The 17866-nt window shown below is 39.4% G+C and overlaps 1 protein-coding gene across 2 annotated transcripts in view; it reads left to right on the top strand.

Annotated features, from left to right (window-relative positions):
* Positions 1-17526, top strand: part of Togaram1 (TOG array regulator of axonemal microtubules 1) — a 67601-nt gene extending 50075 nt beyond the window's left edge. For both annotated transcript variants that reach the window (XM_075948888.1, XM_075948889.1), the window contains 6 exons: positions 2803-2929; positions 5122-5240; positions 7777-7966; positions 10667-10886; positions 15323-15409; positions 16380-17526. In XM_075948888.1, the coding sequence (XP_075805003.1) occupies positions 2803-2929; positions 5122-5240; positions 7777-7966; positions 10667-10886; positions 15323-15409; positions 16380-16645 (1009 nt within the window). In that variant the 3' untranslated portion in view covers positions 16646-17526. The remainder of the gene's footprint in view (positions 1-2802; positions 2930-5121; positions 5241-7776; positions 7967-10666; positions 10887-15322; positions 15410-16379) is intronic.
* Positions 17527-17866: the final 340 nt, after the last annotated feature.

Raw genomic sequence — 17866 nt, 5'->3', positions numbered from 1 at the left:
AAATGCAAGAACATAGTTAACTGCATATTATCAGCAGAAAATGGTGTATTTATACTTAGAATATCTCATGAGTTTCTGGCTACTGTTACTTGAAGCAGTTTAGGAAGATTAATAACATTCAACAAAAGAAGGCAAGATAATATTTATAGCTTGATACTTATGGTGGTATTAGAAAATTTTTATTTAGCCAGAAGCCTAGATAAAGTTCCTCAACTACATCATTTCAGTAAGTTATTTTGTCTTTGTTGGTTAGGTTTTGTAAATTTAGGAAAGCTGAACATAGTAACCTGTAGTGTCTTGCAAAAAAATCTAGAATTTTTTGGGGAAATATATAGCTTCTAGGAGTAATGGCATAAACCTTTAATCCCAATACTCAAGAGGCAGAGGCAGGCAGATCGCTGAATCGAAGCCAGCCTGTTTTACAGAGTGAGTTACAGGACATTTGGGACTACAGAGAGAAACCCTGTTTTGAAAATATAAAACAAACAAATAAAAACATTTAGAAACATTCAAGAGACCCAGGCATAAGGCTGTAATCCTAATAAAACTCAGGAAGCTGAAGCAGGCCGATTATCTCAAGACCAGGTTAGCCTGGTCTGCACAGTAAGACCCTGCCTCAAACAAAACAAAACAAGAATTCAAGAGGATTAAACCATTGACTAGTTAGAGGGAGAAATAAAGGATTCTAAGTGGGTATGTGGTGTGTGTCTTTGTTTTACTTTTTTGTTTTATGTTTTTCCTCTTTGTGCCTAGAACCTACTATACTCTAATAAAGTGCTGTACCACAGAGCTATACACCGCTCTGCACTAAGTGCCGTACCACAGAGCTATACACCGCTCTGCACTAAGCCTCTCTACTACTTCATGTTGTCACTATTTATAGTTAGAGAACACAAAATTCTTCTAATTAATCTGTGAATTTCACTGTTGCTCATGTTTTGAGAGCGGCTATTTGCTTTCTTGTTTGTTTTGGCCTTTCCTGTAGTCCTGAGCCTTACGGCAAATCTATTTGTCTTCATATTCTAGGCTAACAAGTTGAATTGTTCTTGAAGTTACAGCCGAGTGGGTTGACTTACCTGAGCAGCTGTAGGAAGTTTGTGGGAAGTCCCTGTTCGTTCTGTACTGCTTCCTCCTCTTCTGCAGCTTAGTTACATCTGAAGAGATCTGGCTGACAGCCTGGCCTGAGATTGCTCTAGATCCTGCTTTCACAAAACTTGTCCACACAAGTGTGACTGTAACTTATTTCAGGGCCGATCCTCTGTTCAGAGTGCTACTGTGCTGCTAAGATCTCTGCCCACGCATATCTCCAATGTGCACCTCTATGGTGCCTGATGTTCCTCTGTTAGATTGACATTTGGCTCCTTTACCCTAAAAGGATCATGTTTAGTTTTATGTAACATAATCCTAGCTTGAAGACTACCCCAGCATTTCAGTAGCATAGCAACCTTAATTGTGTCATCTAACATTAGCTTCATTTTTAAAGTTTATACCTTAAATGACAGAAAATAGAATTTTGAAGAGTGGCACCTAACTAAGTTTGAGTTAGAAAAGGAGAGAGTGAGTCAGAAGATAGGATGTCGAGAAGGTTAACTAAGGTCAGATGTGCAGCAAGGTCAGTGTGTGAGGAGGCCAAGACAGAGATGATGCGTCTGAGTACAGGCTTGAATATGGACCATAGCACATGCAGAAAACAGAGATGATGCGTCTGAGTACAAGCAGAAAACAGAGATGATGCGTCCGAGTAAAGGCTTGAATATGGACCATAGCACATGCAGAAAACAGAGATGATGCGTCTGAGTACAGGCTTGAATATGGACCATAGCACATGTAAAAAACAGAGATGATGCGTCTGAGTACAAGCTTGAATACAGACCATAGCACATGTAAAAAACAGAGATGATGCGTCTGAGTACAGGCTTGAATATGGACCATAGCACATGTAGAAAACAGAGATGATGCGTCTGAGTACAGGCTTGAATATGGACCATAGCACATGTAAAAAACAGAGATGATGCGTCTGAGTACAGGCTTGAATATGGACCATAGCACATGTAAAAAAACAGAGATGATGCGTCTGAGTACAGGCTTGAATATGGACCATAGCACATGTAAAAAAACAGAGATGATGCGTCTGAGTACAGGCTTGAATATGGACCATAGCACATGTAAAAAAACAGAGATGACGCGTCTGAGTACAGGCTTGAATATGGACCATAGCACATGCAGAAAACAGAGATGATGCGTCTGAGTACAAGCAGAAAACAGAGATGATGCGTCTGAGTACAGGCTTGAATATGGACCATAGCACATGTAGAAAACAGAGATGATGCGTCTGAGTACAGGCTTGAATATGGACCATAGCACATGTAGAAAACAGAGATGATGCGTCTGAGTACAGGCTTGAATATGGACCATAGCACATGTAAAAAACAGAGAAGATGCGTCTGAGTACAGGCTTGAATACGGACCATAGCACATGTAAAAAACAGGGATGATGCGCAGGCTTGAATATGGACCATAGCACATGTAAAAAAACAAACAAAACTAGCCATTCCTTTGTGCTTTCCGTCTGACTCATGGTTGAAAGATTTAAGCTACAGTAACTTTAAAAGGGGGCAAACAGGAGAATAGGGGAATTCTATTCGCTCAAGGACAGTCGGTGTGTCTGAATTTCAGTGATTTACCTACTTAAGGGACCAGCAGTCTCTGTCATAGCCTCACCCATTGGGCAGAATGCATCCAGGGCAGAAACAGTTCGTTACTGTATGAAAATGCACTAATGTGTTTCTCACATATCCATAGGTATTATGGTCGAAAGATGCTTTTCCTCATGATGGGTCATCCTAACTTTGAAAAAATGCTTGAAAAGTATATTCCATCTAAAGATTTGCCATATATTAAAGAATCTGTTAAAAATTTACGGCAAAAGGTATGTAAGTTGTTTGTTGTGTAAAACAATTTAAAAAGCAAAGCTTATAAGCTAGGCTCTCACAGCACTTGAAAGGTGGAGCAGGAGAACCAAAGGAGTTTAGGTTATCCTCAGCTACATATTGAGTGTTGGTCTACCCTTGACAACATAGTACCCAGTTTCAAAAAGACCGGTCCACGCTCTGAATAAATAAATATTGGATTAAGAAATAAATACAAATAACTAATATATATTTTTCCAAAACCATAAAGAACAGTAACAACTGTTTTTTAGATCATTTCTATGTTACCCATCTTGAAATAGGGTTAACCTGCAATTCTAAGTAGATATGTGTACTATCGGACTTGAAGAGTAAATGTTTATTGCTTATTAAGATTTAAATTATGAGGCTGGAGCAATGGCTCAGTGGTTAAGACCATAGCTACTCTTCCAGAGGACCCAGGTTCAATACCGAGCACCTACATGGAAGCTCCCAACTGTTTGTGACTTGAGTTCCAGGGGACTCAGTATCTTCTTCTAAACTCCAGGTACCAGGCTTATAGGCAAGCAAAACACATAAGATGATAATATAAATAATTCTTAAAATAAATCTTAACAAAAAACCTAAATGATAGTAAGACCCTGTTTGAAGAAAATAATTAAGGTAATATGTTAGGATGTTGTTTGGTCTGTTACAATTGTAAGCTTGCATTATTGTTCTGAAAGTTTCCAACCATATGTTGTTCAGCGTAGCACTTCATTCTGCAACTAGAATTTTTATTTTTTGTAAAATGAGGATAGGAGAAAAAATGAGAAAGCACATTTATTTTTAATATGTTTAATGTATGATTCTTATATTGTAGCTTTATGTCATTTTTTTAAAATGGGCTCGGGAAGACTGATTTATAAAGGGATATCACAAAGATATACAGGCTCTTAGAGCTATTCTATCTGTCGATATTGACTATTTCATAGAGATTCTTACTCGTATAGAACTTATTAAAATAGCCGTGCAAACAGCTGACTAAAATGAAGTTGATTGTATTTATGAGTCATTTCCAGTACAATAAGTAGAAAAATCTATAATTTTGTGTGTGTGTGTGTGTGTGTGTGTGTGTGTACCGTGATAAGTGTGCATGTAGGTTAGATAGAGGACAGCAGTTTTCTCTTCCTTCCTGTGGATTTTAGGGCCCAGCCTCCACCCAGTTTTGGCAGCATTGCCTTTACCCACAGGGTTTTAAATGGTGCTAAGCCAATGCGTGTTCTTGCTCCTGGTTTATATAGAAATTCACTATTTATGGGTTATGTTTCTTTTCTGTGTACATTTTAAGCCTTGAGAAAAGTACTTTAAGTTTCGGGAAAATGGTTCAGTGGTTAAATGGTGACACTGCTCTTGCAGAGGCCTTGAGTTCACCATCACAGTGGACAGCTCACAACTGCCTGTAACTCCACCCCAGGCGATCTAATGCCCTCTTCTGGCTTCCGTGGGCACTGTGCTTGATGTGCAAGTTACTATATGTATTCAGATAATCAAAAATAAAATGTAATCTTTTTTTCTTAATTTTAGAGAGTAAGACAGGGTTTGGTGGTTCACACTTTTCATCCTAGCACTTGGCAGGCAGAGGCCGGTGGAGTTCTGTGAATTTGGCTAGCCTGGTCTGAGTAGTGAGTTCCAGGCAGTTACGTGGTAAGATCCTGTTTGAGATAAAGAGTGATTATGAATTAGATCACTAATGGACAAAGCCCAGGGTTAATCCTCAATATGGTGGTGATGGGAGAGTGTATAATCATACAGCATATTAACATACACTGTAAATTTGACAGTGCTGGCATCAAAATCTGTTAGTTTACCATTACTCCCAAGGTATTTTGTGTATCTATACCTTTAAAAGCCTCTATTATTAAACACTTGGCGTTTCACACATTTATCATTTGTGTGTGTGTGTGTGTGTGTGTGTGCAGTTGTGAGCATGTCCTCATGAGCTCGTGGAGGTCAGAATTACTTTGTAGTATTGGTTCTCCCCATTCAATTCTACTTTTATGTAGGTTTCAGTAATTGAACTCAGGTATCAGGCATGCACAGCAAGTGCTATTACCCACTGAGCCCCGTAAAACACATTGTGTGTTTTAACAGGCTGCTTTGAAAAGCTGCTGTGTAAGTTAATGCACTGCTAGTTTAAATATGTCTCCCACTGACTTTTATTTCCTTACAGGGTTTGGGAGAGATACCTCTAGACACGCCGTCAGCAAAAGGAAGGCGTTCTCACACTGGCAGTGTTGGACACACAAGGTCATCATCTGTTTCTCGAGATGCTTTCAGTTCGGGTGAAAGGTAATGTAATCAGAAGTCCACACTATTTGAGAAATGATCTCAACTTCATGTTCTCATGACCTAGTTCAGTAGTACTCGTCAAACTTAATGAGTCTTAAATGTTTAGTAAGAACCTAGAAAATCTGAGATAACTGACCTTGGGAAGTTATATATATATACCTGGAAACTTTACATGCACCTTAGTGAAATTGTAGTGTTACTGAACTTACTGGTATTAGGCTTTCTTATACAACCCAGAACTACCTGCCCAGGGTTGGCATCACCCAAAATGGGCTGTGTTGGGACCAACCAGAGTCCTGGCCTTCAACTGCTCTTCCCTGCTAGAGCCTTCTGATTGGAGTTACTAAAAGCTGTGCCTTGCCTAGAGGATCAGAAGATGGGATTTTCACCTGTTGGCCATTGACTGCTGGGTATTTTAAGCCTCCATGGTGCTATGAAAGAAAGGGCTTTGTACCAGTGATTAAGTCGTCCGTGTGTCTGTCTCTGTGTGTGTTTCCCGAAGCTTGCGAACTGTATTGTAGGGCATAGAGCACAGACGGGGGCACAGTGCGGTTCGGTTGGAGGTCCCACCAAGATATTGGGAACTAGGGAACACTGAGAGGTCGCCCTCGGAAGGTGAGGGTAGATTTGGGTATGTGTTAATCCTGACGTCCTTCGCTCGGTTCCAGGCCGTGCAGGCAAGGCAATTGGAGGCCCTGCTGAGATAGAGAGGTAAGCGGACAGGGTTGTATTGAGGAATTAAGATGGGAATTTTTGGCAGTATCTTCTCCGCCTTGTTCAGAGAACAGTCAGTCGCTAGGGAGGAGTTTGATGATTTAGAGTTTGTAGAGGATGGTGAGGAATCATAGGAAGATGAGGAGGAAATATACGTAGGGAAATAAGAGATCTCCGTAGAAAACTGAGAAATGTAAAGTAAAATAAGATTCACACCCAACTCCCTCGGGCCCACTGGTGGTCGCAGTTAAGTAGGGACTCTAACATTGAACAAAACAAAGGAGTTCGCTTCCGTCCTACACACATGGTTGCACCAGTAATGGAGGTGCCCGACACCAACAACCCGGGCAAATAATTCGCCAACATTTTGCAATACAATTTAACGAAATGAAGCAATTCAAGGAAGCTGTTGCTGCATAGGGGGCTCAAGCACCCTTCACGTTGGCCATGGTAGAGTCTTTCTCCTCTCTGAATTTAACACCAAGTGATTGGCAGCAATTATGTCGTGCTGTCTTATCTGGGGGAGATTATCTCCTATGGCGAGGGGAATATCAGGAAAATTGAATGCAAACGGCCCAATTAAATGCTCTAGCAGGTCAAGCTCAATGTAATCTAGATATGTTAACTGGGGCTGAGGCTTATGCTGATTTGCAGCAACAAATTCTGTATGATCCAGGAGTATTTGCCCAAATAGCTGCAGCTGCCACTAAAGCTTGGCAGGCCCCTCAGCTCTCAGATGCAAAGTACCTGCAGTCTCTTGTAAAACTGTTGAGCCAGTGACCACTCTCAGAAAAGGTGAAGCAGCAAGTCAGCCCTTGGGATATTTGTGTCCTAAATTGATTTCTCTTGGGACTCCGCTTGCTCTACTCTCTCAAAGGTCATCGAACTTTATCCGCAGAATCAGAAGGCCTTACTGGAAAGAGCAGCTGAAGGCCCAACAGGGTAGGGTTCTATCAATCACTAGTTAAGAAAATGCCCTACAGGCTTGCCTAGAGGCTAATCTTATGGATACTTTTTTACAGTGACATAAAACCAGCCAGAAAAAAAATTATATTTTTTATATACATATACCTTGAAAATTGTCTATGTATTTCAGTATAATTTTTTTAAAATATTCATTTATTTATTTAGTATACAATATTCTGTCTGTGTGTATGTCTGCAGGCCAGAAGAGGGTACCAGACCTCTTTACAGATGGTTGTGAGCCACCATGTGGTTGCCGGGAATTGAACTCAGGACCTTTGGAAGAGCAGGCAATGCTCTTAACCACCGAGCCATCTCTCCAGCCCCTCAGTATAAATTTAATAACAAATTTAAGTCTGGAGTTGGCAGGTGCTCAGGCCTGGACGTGGGGTGTCATCGGTAGGGTGTAGCTTGCATGAAACCCGGGTCTGATGCCCAGCATCTCATAAACTGACAGCCCTAACACATGTCTATCTCCCAACACTTAGGAGACTGACTCTATAGCAAATTCCGAGGTCAGCCTGGGCTCATTCATTTAATATGCTTTTTAAATTTTTTGCTGGGTATGTTGACTCACACCTGTAATACAGCTCTTGGGAGATGAGGCACAAGGGTTTCTATGAGACCAACTTGGACTACATACCAAATTCCAAGCCAGAATGAACTACAGAATGAGATTCTTTCTCAAAAAAACAAAATAACAACAAAATGCTCTTGATTTCCAGCCGTCACCTGCTCTTGGGGCTTCCCAACACTGGCATGCCGTATCATTTCTGACATTTAAAAACTAAATTTATGTAAGAATTTTTAATTTTAGATTTTGTAGGGAAGTAAAAATGAAATCTGTCTTCCATTTTAGGGAAGTAACTGAAGTTCGAGAAGCCCCCAGAAAACCAGCTCCTCGAAATTCCTTAGAAAGTGCTGAGTACATTAAAGTCATAACAGGTTTATTAAATGCAAAAGACTTTCGTGATCGTATTAATGGGATTAAACAACTTTTATCAGATACTGAAAACAACCAAGAACTTGTTGTTGGCAACATTGTGAAGGTAAGAAAGTTAATTTTGTTAAGCATTGTGTGTGTGTGTGCGTGTGCGTGTGCGCGTGTGCGTGTGTAGAATTCAGAAGACAGATTTAGGGAAGTAGTTTACTCCTTTCACACATGGAACCAAAGGATCAAATTCAGGTCCTTGCTCTCAATATTTTTGTCTGTAATCTAAATGGAAAAAGCATTAATGTAGCAAATTACTCAAAACCATGGAACTTTATTTATGTTATTTGAAAGTATTGTTGGGCCCTAAAGCCCCACCAAGGAGGAGGTCGCCCCAAGAGACACTCACAGCACAATTGATACAATAGCAAGAGGAATTTTTATTCTGCCACGGCAGAGGTCCTTCACCCTCGAGAGGAGAAGGACGCCTGCTTTGTCTTTTGCAAGCTCTTTTAAAGGAAAAAAAACCACAAAATCAGGGAGGGGGTAGTACAGAATCAAAGGGAAAGTCCAAAAATCATGTGTCAACTATTTTGACTAGTTCATACAATGGTCAGCTAACTCTACTTGATAATGTTATGGCAGTTACAAGGAGGAACACCTGCAGGTTGTCTCACCCCAGTTCCAGGGTCTGGGTCTATTGAAGAAAGACTACAATGCGGATGGAAAGTACTCAAAGCTTCCATGCACACGTGGTTGATTACCAGGGTCCTGGTTCCCAGGAAGGGGGGGGTGCAGTAGTGCTAAGGTTTTTTAAAGCAGTAGTGCTAAGGTTTTTTTAAAAGTCTTTCAGTATTAAAAATAAGTTTAATAACAGGAATGGATTACATAGGATTTTCTATGTTAAAAACATGTTGGGCAGTTAAAATGTAATAGGAAAAAAATAAGACATTGGTCATGTAGGGGCTGGAGAGACAGCTCTGAAGTTGAGAGTGCTTGTTCTTCCAAACGACCTGAGCTGGGTTTCCAGCACCCACTCTGACAGCTCCTAACTGCCTGTAATTCTGCCGCCTCTGGCTTTGAGGAAATCTGTACTAAGTGCCCATTCCACGAGTGCACACATACACACAGTTAAAAATAAACATATTAGAAAGAAAAAAGGACAGTCAGTAGAAACTTCTTATACATTGGTAAGCTTGGTATTCTGAGAGTTCTCAGCCTGGCTTCAGTAAATATATATTGAGAGAGTCAATACATATTCTTAACAAATAAAAATTTAAGAGACCTAGTATTTGCTTTATTACAGATGTTAAAACTTTTTATGTGTTTTAGAAATCAGTAAATAAAAATAGGATATATACTTATTTATATATTTATATAATTTTAATGGATCTTTAGATAAAGAAACAAGGGCACGGAGATTAATAAATATTGTGGTATGAGCACAGGTTACTTCTGTTTTACTAGAATTTAGTTCAGTTAATTCTATTAGTAATTTATTAAATTCCATTTAAAGTTGGCATAACTACATTAAACTTGACAAGCATACCATAATTACTTCTTAATTCCAGTGAGTCATTTTCTAGTATCTGTTAAATAAAAGTAAATCTCTTGGTTAAATTTTTTTTTTTTTTTTTCGAGACAGGGTTTCTCTGTGGCTTTGGAGCCTGTCCTGGAACTAGCTCTTGTAGACCAGGCTGGTCTCGAACTCCCAGAGATCCGCCTGCCTCTGCCTCCCGAGTGCTGGGATTAAAGGCGTGCGCCACCACCGCCCGGCTTGGTTAAATTTTTTTAACAAGAAAAATTAAAATAAGTATAAAGAATGATTAGTTAATGGCCTTAGCTTCACAGAGTAACTCCTTGATTGCCTGACCCGACAAAAGGCTTATTTAACATCCATTGTATTATGTGGTGAGATTTATGAAAGTTAAGGGATCTGAAGAAGCGGTAATAATAAAGTATCATATTAAAAAATAATAAAACTTGACTCTGAGGAGGCTGGGGAGGTAACTTTTTTGCAGAGTGCTTGTCTAGCACACACAAACATGTTAGGTCCCCAGCACCTCATAAGCTAGAGTGGTGCCTATGCATAGTTCAAGGTCATCCTCAGCTACACGGTAAGTTCAAAGGCCAGCCTCTATTGTGTGTGTATGGGGGGGGGCGGTGCGGGGGGCCCTGAAAAGCTTAAAGATACAGCTTGATGGTAGAGCACTTATCTAGCATAGAAGCATGAGACCTTGGCTTTGATTCTTACTGTAGTTTAAGGAAGGGAGTTGATATTACATTTAATTGTCCTTAAAATTTCCTTGTCTTCTGTTCTGCATAAAGAGATTATAGGAACTTTCCCTAAGTTCTTAGCATCAAATGAGGCTGGCCTGCATCTTAACTAACAGCACAGATTATGTTTGCAGTCAGCCTCCTATCAAGCCACATTTGTAGCCTTCGTTTATTAAACATCTTTGGGATGATTTTTACTACCTGTAAACATTTAAATTTGACAAATCATAAAGTTTCTATTATCTGAGTTAAGTTTAAATAGGGTATGTGTGTGAAAGCCAGGTGTGGTGGTGGAGACCCTTAATCCCAGAACTCAGGAGGCAGGCTCAGGCAGAATTGTAAATTTGAGGCCAGCCTGATCTACAAAGCAAGTTCCAGGATAGCCAGGACTGTTACCTAGAGAAACCCTGTCTTGAAAAGCAAACAAATAGAGTGTGTGTGTGTATGTAAAGAGTAAAGTAGGAGAAATAAGAAGTGGCAAACAAGGATAATGTAAGAGGTGTAAACATTGTTTTACTTTAATTTACCAATTTATTTTCAGATCTTTGATGCTTTTAAGTCTCGACTTCATGATTCCAATAGCAAAGTGAATCTGGTGGCTCTAGAAACAATGCATAAAATGATTCCTTTACTTCGAGACAACTTGTCTCCTATAATCAACATGCTAATTCCCGCAATTGTGGATAACAATCTGAATTCCAAGAACCCGGGCATCTATGCTGCTGCCACAAATGTTGTTCATGCACTGAGTCAGCATGTAGGTAAGGAATCTCAGTTGGTGTTCAAATGATTTTGATTTTATTCCTTTGCTTTCTTAGGCTATGTGTTTTTTATATGTTGAAATAAATAATATTTGTACCTTACTAGTATATCCTAAACTTTTTTCTTAAATTATTTTCATGATACAGTATTTAAATTGACTGTTTTTCACTGAGTTCTAAATTTTTTTGCCTCACATTCATGAAATTAAATGGATTATAGATTTAAATGTAAATATAGCATTAGCTATATTTTAGGACATTACATGGTAACATCTTCAGGACGTCACATAAACCTTTAGGAATCATTCTAAAAGCATGATCCATGCATGTCATAAACTGGACTAAGAGGGTGGAAAGAGTGTAAGAGTCAGAAGCGCAGGATATCTGCTATAAAATAGTGTCTTCTATATATGTCAGGGAGTTGCATCAGTTTAATACTAACAATATGGATATGTAAGGAAAACTGGAACAATGTTGTTACCAGTTGACATGCCAACATAGATAGGGGAAATCTCACAGGACCTCACTGTTAGATGAAGAGCCGCAGACATTATTGGCTGCTGTGAGAGGGAGACTCCATGTTCTCCAAGGATAAGTCCGTGATAGGCCCAAAATGCATATGCATATGTGTAGGACATCATGGACTCAGCTGATTGTGTGTATGTATGTGTGTACATATATACCTATATATGTACAATTACATATGTAACAGTAATGAAGAGGTTATGAAGTTGAGAGGAAGTGGAAGGGGTATAAGGAGTTGAAGTGGGTACAGTGTTTGTGATGGCAATGTTGTAAATATTCATACATGACATCCTCAAAAAAAAATAGTGTCAAAAAAATCTTTAATTGTGGTGATGAGATGTCTCAGCAAGTAAAGGTGTTTTTACCAGGTGACAATATGAGTTCTGTCCCCGGGACCCACATGATGGAAGGAAAGACCCCTCCAGCCTTTACAGAAGCCCCTGGCTGGCCTGGAACTCTCTGTAGACCAGGCTGACCTCAGGCTCACAGAGATCCACCTGCCTCTGCCTCCTGAGTGCTGAGATTAAAGGCATTCGCCACCACTGCCTGGCTAGATGCAAGCTTTTAAGGGACCGTTCCCAGTAGCACTGAACAGAACACATCCAATGTGAGATGTTATCTAACAAGGAAGCTTATTAAAGACAAAGACTCTTCCCTGGATTCTCATTGTGTCTGCCTAGGATGTGACAAAATTCCAGACACCCTGACGGAAAGCAGTCTTCTATGTAAGTCATTTTATATGTTTAGACAATATTGTTATGACTGGGATTGAATACAAAGACAGATACCAGACAAAATCTTCAGGATGCAAGGTCCAAGTGTGAAGAAATCAGATGCAAGCAAAATAAAACTTTTTTTTAGATATCTCATGTAATGTGCACACACAAAATTAATTTTTTTAATTTACAAAAGATTATATTAAGCAGCTAAAGAGAAAAGATGTATCCTGAAACAGAAACCTTAGCATAGTAGACAGAGCTCATATCTAGAATATATAAATAACTCTCAAAACTCACTCAACCTTGAACAAAACAGATCCAAGTAGAAAACAAGAAAAAGACATGAAGAAGCTTTTGTCTGAGGAGGACATACACATGAAAACTGTGCCCACAAAAGATATTCAGCATGACTTTGTCTTAGTGAAAAGACACTAATCACTAGTAGGAGGCTGTTTGTTCATTTCCTGGCCTTCCTGAGTCCCAGAATACATCACACAGAAACTACATTAATTACAACACTGCTTGGCCTATTCTTTCTGACTCCGCCTCCTTTCTCCCAGAATCGGTTTACTTTTCCCTGCCTACTTCTGTTCTGCCCTGCTATAGGCTCAAAACTGTTTCTTTATTCATCAACCAATAAAAGCAACACATATACAGAAGGACTTCCCATGCCATGTGAGTATTAGAACAGCTCATTTTTTTCTTATTAAGTGTGGCTGAGGCTGGAAAGATGGCTTACTAGGTAAGAGAGCTTGTTGCTAAGTCTTATTCCCAGGATCCATGGGGTGGAAGGAGAAAGCTGACTCTCCCTGACCCCTTACTTTATCTGTTGCACACGTGTATCCAAACACTTATATGTCCAGAAAGGAAGGAAGCAGGAAGAACCAAATGCTTGTGGGGTCAGGAAGTGATGGACCTTGAGAGAGTGAGTGAGTGAGGGAGTGAGTGAGTGAATGAGTGTGTGTGTGTGTGTGTGTACATATATATCTTTTTTCTTTTTTTCTTGTTTGTTTTTTTGTTTCTTGAGACAGTGTTTCTGTGTGTATCTCTGACTGTCCTGGAACTTGTTTTGTCGACCATGCTGACCTCAAACTCACAGAGATCTGCCTGCCTGGCTCCCGAGTGCTGGGATTAAAGGAGAGGACTGCCTGCCTGGCTCTTGAGTACATTTCTGATGAGAGTATACATAGTACAGCCACTCTGGAAAGAATTTCAAGTTTCTTTAACAACTGTTGGGCCTCATGAGGCCCAGTATAACTTCCTGAGCCTAACTTGAGTTGGTGTGAGGCCTAGTGTAACTTCCTGAGCCTAACTCAAGTTTGGAGACCTGTCTCTGGCTATAACTTCCACACAGCCCGACCTAGGCCCACCTCTGCCCAGTCACTGCTAACATAGCAGAATATTATTGGCCCTTGTTCCTTCTTCCACCTCGGCCCATTCTAGGTTTCCCACTCCTCTAGCTCAGCCTATATAAGCGTCTTCCTAATACAGTTAAACAAGAGCCTGCTTTGACAGACTCCCAACTCAGTGTGTGTGTTTCTCTCTGGTGGCCAGAGGGGAGGACTGAGTCATCCACCAACCCGCTCAGCCCCAGGGAAAGTCCTGCAGGTCTGGCTCAGCCCTGCCCTTTCTGCCAGAGAACCCAGCAAAAAAACAAAATATTAACTTAGTGTAAGACATCATTTAGACTATATCCAACTCATGGCATATCCATGGAACACTATTAAGCAATAGGAAAGAGCAGACTTGATACTTGTATGATTCACAGAGGCATAATGCTATTTAAAAAGCTAAATTGAAGTCATATTCTCTTTTGTTTGATTTACTCATATTTTCAAAAGGACAAAATCACTTAGGTGATGAACATTCTAGTTTTCCCTGCGTTGATGGGTGATAGGGAGGCAAGTATTGATATTTTTATATCTTACATCTTAAGTGTTCTGCAGTGGCCCCCTTTTTTGAAGGCAATTCCTCACTCCACGGCACTGATTAGAGATTTTAGAAACTTCTGAAGGCAGAACCCATTTTAAGACAAATGGTTGGATCTTTGGAGACATACCCTTGAAGGGAATGTTAGGACCCTAGCCTCTCCTCTCTTTTTCTTTCCTGGATTCCATGAAGTGAGCTGTTTATACTACTGTAAGCCTCCATGATGTCCTGTGCTACCATAGGCCCAAAGTAAGGGCGAAGTGAGCATGGACTCAACTGAAAACATGAGCCCAATGCGACCTGTTCTCCACTTAAGCTGATTCTCTTGTGTTTTATCACTAGAGAAGGGGAGTCATTAGCACAGTGTTTATGGTGAAGAAGACCTTCTGTATCATATTTGCTGTATAAATCATATGTAAAGAAATGGAACAGGCTGAGCAGTGATGGCACACACCTTTAATACTAGTACTTGGGAGGCAGAGGCAGGCGGATCTCTGTGAGTTCAAGGCCAGCCTGGTCTACAAGAGCTAGTTCCAGGACAGGTCCCAAAGCTACAGAGAAACCCTGTCTCGAAAAACCATGGGGGGGAGGAGGGACAAAAAGAAAGAAATGGATGGAATGTAACTATGTACATTCATGCCTTATTTTGATTTTTTTGTTTGTTTTTCGAGGCAGCATTTCTCTGTAGCTGTATTGGAACTTACTCTGTAGACCATGCTGGTCTCAAACTCAGGGATTTGCCTGCCTCTGCCTCCTGAGTGCTGGTACTGAATGTGTGCACCACCACCACCTGGCGTGATTTTTTTCCTATAATTATGTAAGATATAGCCTTTCGATATAAAAGGCTTGTCTGTACTATCTTTACCACTTCCTGTGAATCTTTTGAATTCTGGAGAAGGTAAAAATTATGTAATTATAAAAAATTCTAAAAAAAACCATTAAAAACATTCTCCTTAAAAAACATTTTTTGCTGGTATTGTTTTATAATAAAGCCACCAGCATTTGAAAGTGAGATGCCCAGGAGATTGACAGCGCTTTCCCTTCTATGCCCAGTGATAGTTTCTTTAATGCTTGATGGGTACTTTTATTTCATCATTGCCACAAAAATATTACTCTCTTAGAAAACTATGAGTAGGGATTAAGTCTGCAGACTTCTTAAGTTGGTATATTTACATTGTAGAAATTATTGCTTTTTCCTGTTCATGATGTTTATTCAAAGTTATTGAGTGCTCTTTCTTAGAAATGTCTCTTTTTCTATTTCAGATAATTACTTACTTCTACAACCATTTTGCACAAAAGCTCAGTTTCTAAATGGAAAAGCAAAACAAGATATGACAGAAAAACTTGCTGGTACATAATTTTAAGTAATCAGTTTTAAAGTAATATGAATTTTATAGGGATATATTCATTGTACTTAACTTAGCGTTTATGGACAAACATCTTCATGCAAGTATGTTATATACATTGGCCATATGTCACTTCCCACTGTCTCCCCTGGCACCATCCCATTATTGCTGTTCAGTCTTTCAGGCCAAACTTTCTTCTACTTTCACGTCCTATATGCATAAGGAATTTGGGTTATGTACATGAAATTTATGACCCATAAATGAGGGAAAACCTGCAGTATTTGGCTTTCTGAGTCTGACTTATTTTGCTTAAGATGATTATCACCAGTTGTGTCCCTTTTCCTGCAAATGATATTATGGATAAGCTGATGGGTATTTCCATTTAATTCACCATAGCTGCCAATTTAGTATCATTGCTATACGGACTAGAAATAAGAACCTTTTAAGACATGTACTTACTCCAAAATATTCTTTTAAATAACTCCAAGACTGAAGGTGTAGTTCTATAATTGATTGTTTGCTTAGCACTCTGAAACCGCCTGTGTGATGCCCAGCATTTTGTACTCTTTAAAAGAGGGAAGATGAAGATAAAGAATCTGCCCTTTGTTAGATAGGCATCAACGTCAATGCGATGCTCATGGAGGACCATTTGGGTGTTTTCACGATGAAAGTTCCACGGATTGAGCTCTATAAATTGTATTTAACTGCATTTGGAAAACATTGACATTTACTATAGGTTTGATGTTTCTTTCTCTTTAGCATTTTATTTTCCTGATCGAGTTGTCACATATGGCCCTCTGACACCTGAAGATCCCTGTCTTTACAAGTTTTGTCTAGTTTTGTTTGTTTTTAAGGCCTAATCATTCAGGACAAATAGCCTAGGGCAGAAGCCCATATTTGAGATATTTGTTATTTAATAGACCTTGAACTTATTTCAGGGAAGCTCTGACTATTGCCAATATTTTGTGTTTCAGATATTGTCACGGACCTTTATCAAAGGAAGCCTCACGCCACAGAACAGAAAGTGCTGGTGGTCTTATGGCACCTCTTAGGGAATATGACACACAGTGGCTCCCTACCTGGAGCTGGCGGAAATATACGAACAGCCACAGCTAAATTGTCAAAAGCACTTTTTGCACAGATGGGTCAGAACTTATTAAACCAGGCTGCATCTCAACCACCGCATATCAAAAAAAGTTTAGAGGAATTGCTCGATATGACAGTTTTAAGTGAATTATGAATTTTTGATGAAATAGTTATGATGAACAGACAATTTACATGATGACAAATGAAATTTTTTAAGCTGTATTTTGCATTTTGAGTGCCTGCATTTCATGTTACATTAATTAATGTAAATTAAGTCATTGGTTATGTTTATTTGCAGCCTATCTGTGAGTACAGATCTGACCTTCTAGCCATCACATGAAAACCTAAAATAATTAATATAAACTAGTAGTCGTGAAATCAATCCATGGCACCTGGAATGAACTAAATTTTCAATGTTTTTGAGACAAATCCTGCTCATTTGCACTATTCTATAGAAACTGCAATTTGTTGCCCCATTTGTACAATTAGATTTGTAATTAAAAATATACTTTTTATTATGTAATCATGTTCTGCTATGTCTCGTTACTCTGCCTTGTTTTATGAAATGGAAGAAAAGTCATTTATCTATGTTATCACAAAAGAAGTTTTGTGTGCTGTTTGTGGATAACATGTTTCTGAATCAGTCTGCTAATATGGTTATGCAGTATTAGCTTGCTATTGCTGCTGTGTTATTATGGCATATTTGCTAAATTTTTGGGTTTAATCATCTGCACAATTGTGAAATTAACAAGTTATAATAAAGCATGATGACCAAAGCTTAGAAAACATTAACCATTTGAATGCACGTTTAAGAAACGTGTTGAATGTAACTTTATTTTTGTGTGCAAACACTAAGTTTTTAATTTCTGTATGTCTGTCCATTTATAAAGGTGTTATTTTGCTGCCCAGTTGTGTAATTCTCAAAAATAGTGCCAGGTCTTCTATAGTTTTTCTCAGAATTCTTGGGCTTACACGTACTGTATGCATCCTAAAGGAGAAAAGGAATGTTATAAAATAAAAGGATTTATTTCTGTAGATGTGTGGCAGGTGTCCTGTTTTTCTAACCTCATATATGTTAAACTGAAACCAATGCTTTAGTACTGACCTGTTCTTCATTTCATCTGCCCTGGCAATGGTAACCCAAGAGTAGACCCAAGTTAGCATTCCCAAATTATAGGAAATTAGCGGTGTGGCACTGAGTGAGTCTCGGCTCCTCTCCTGGCTTCTAAGAGCTAGGCTAGATGCATCCTAAGGCAGAATCTTGTTCTAAAACTCTGATTCTCTGGTTGTCCTTTTTCCTTTGTGTGTCAGTGAATTTCCCATCTATTTGGCTGCCTCTGGGGAGGGATTTGCTCTGGGAGGAAGCCAGGATCTT

The sequence above is a fragment of the Microtus pennsylvanicus genome, chromosome 14 (genome assembly GCF_037038515.1).
Source record: "Microtus pennsylvanicus isolate mMicPen1 chromosome 14, mMicPen1.hap1, whole genome shotgun sequence".
Classification (NCBI taxonomy): domain Eukaryota; kingdom Metazoa; phylum Chordata; class Mammalia; order Rodentia; family Cricetidae; genus Microtus; species Microtus pennsylvanicus.
This window is presented reverse-complemented; position numbering and strand designations above follow the sequence as displayed.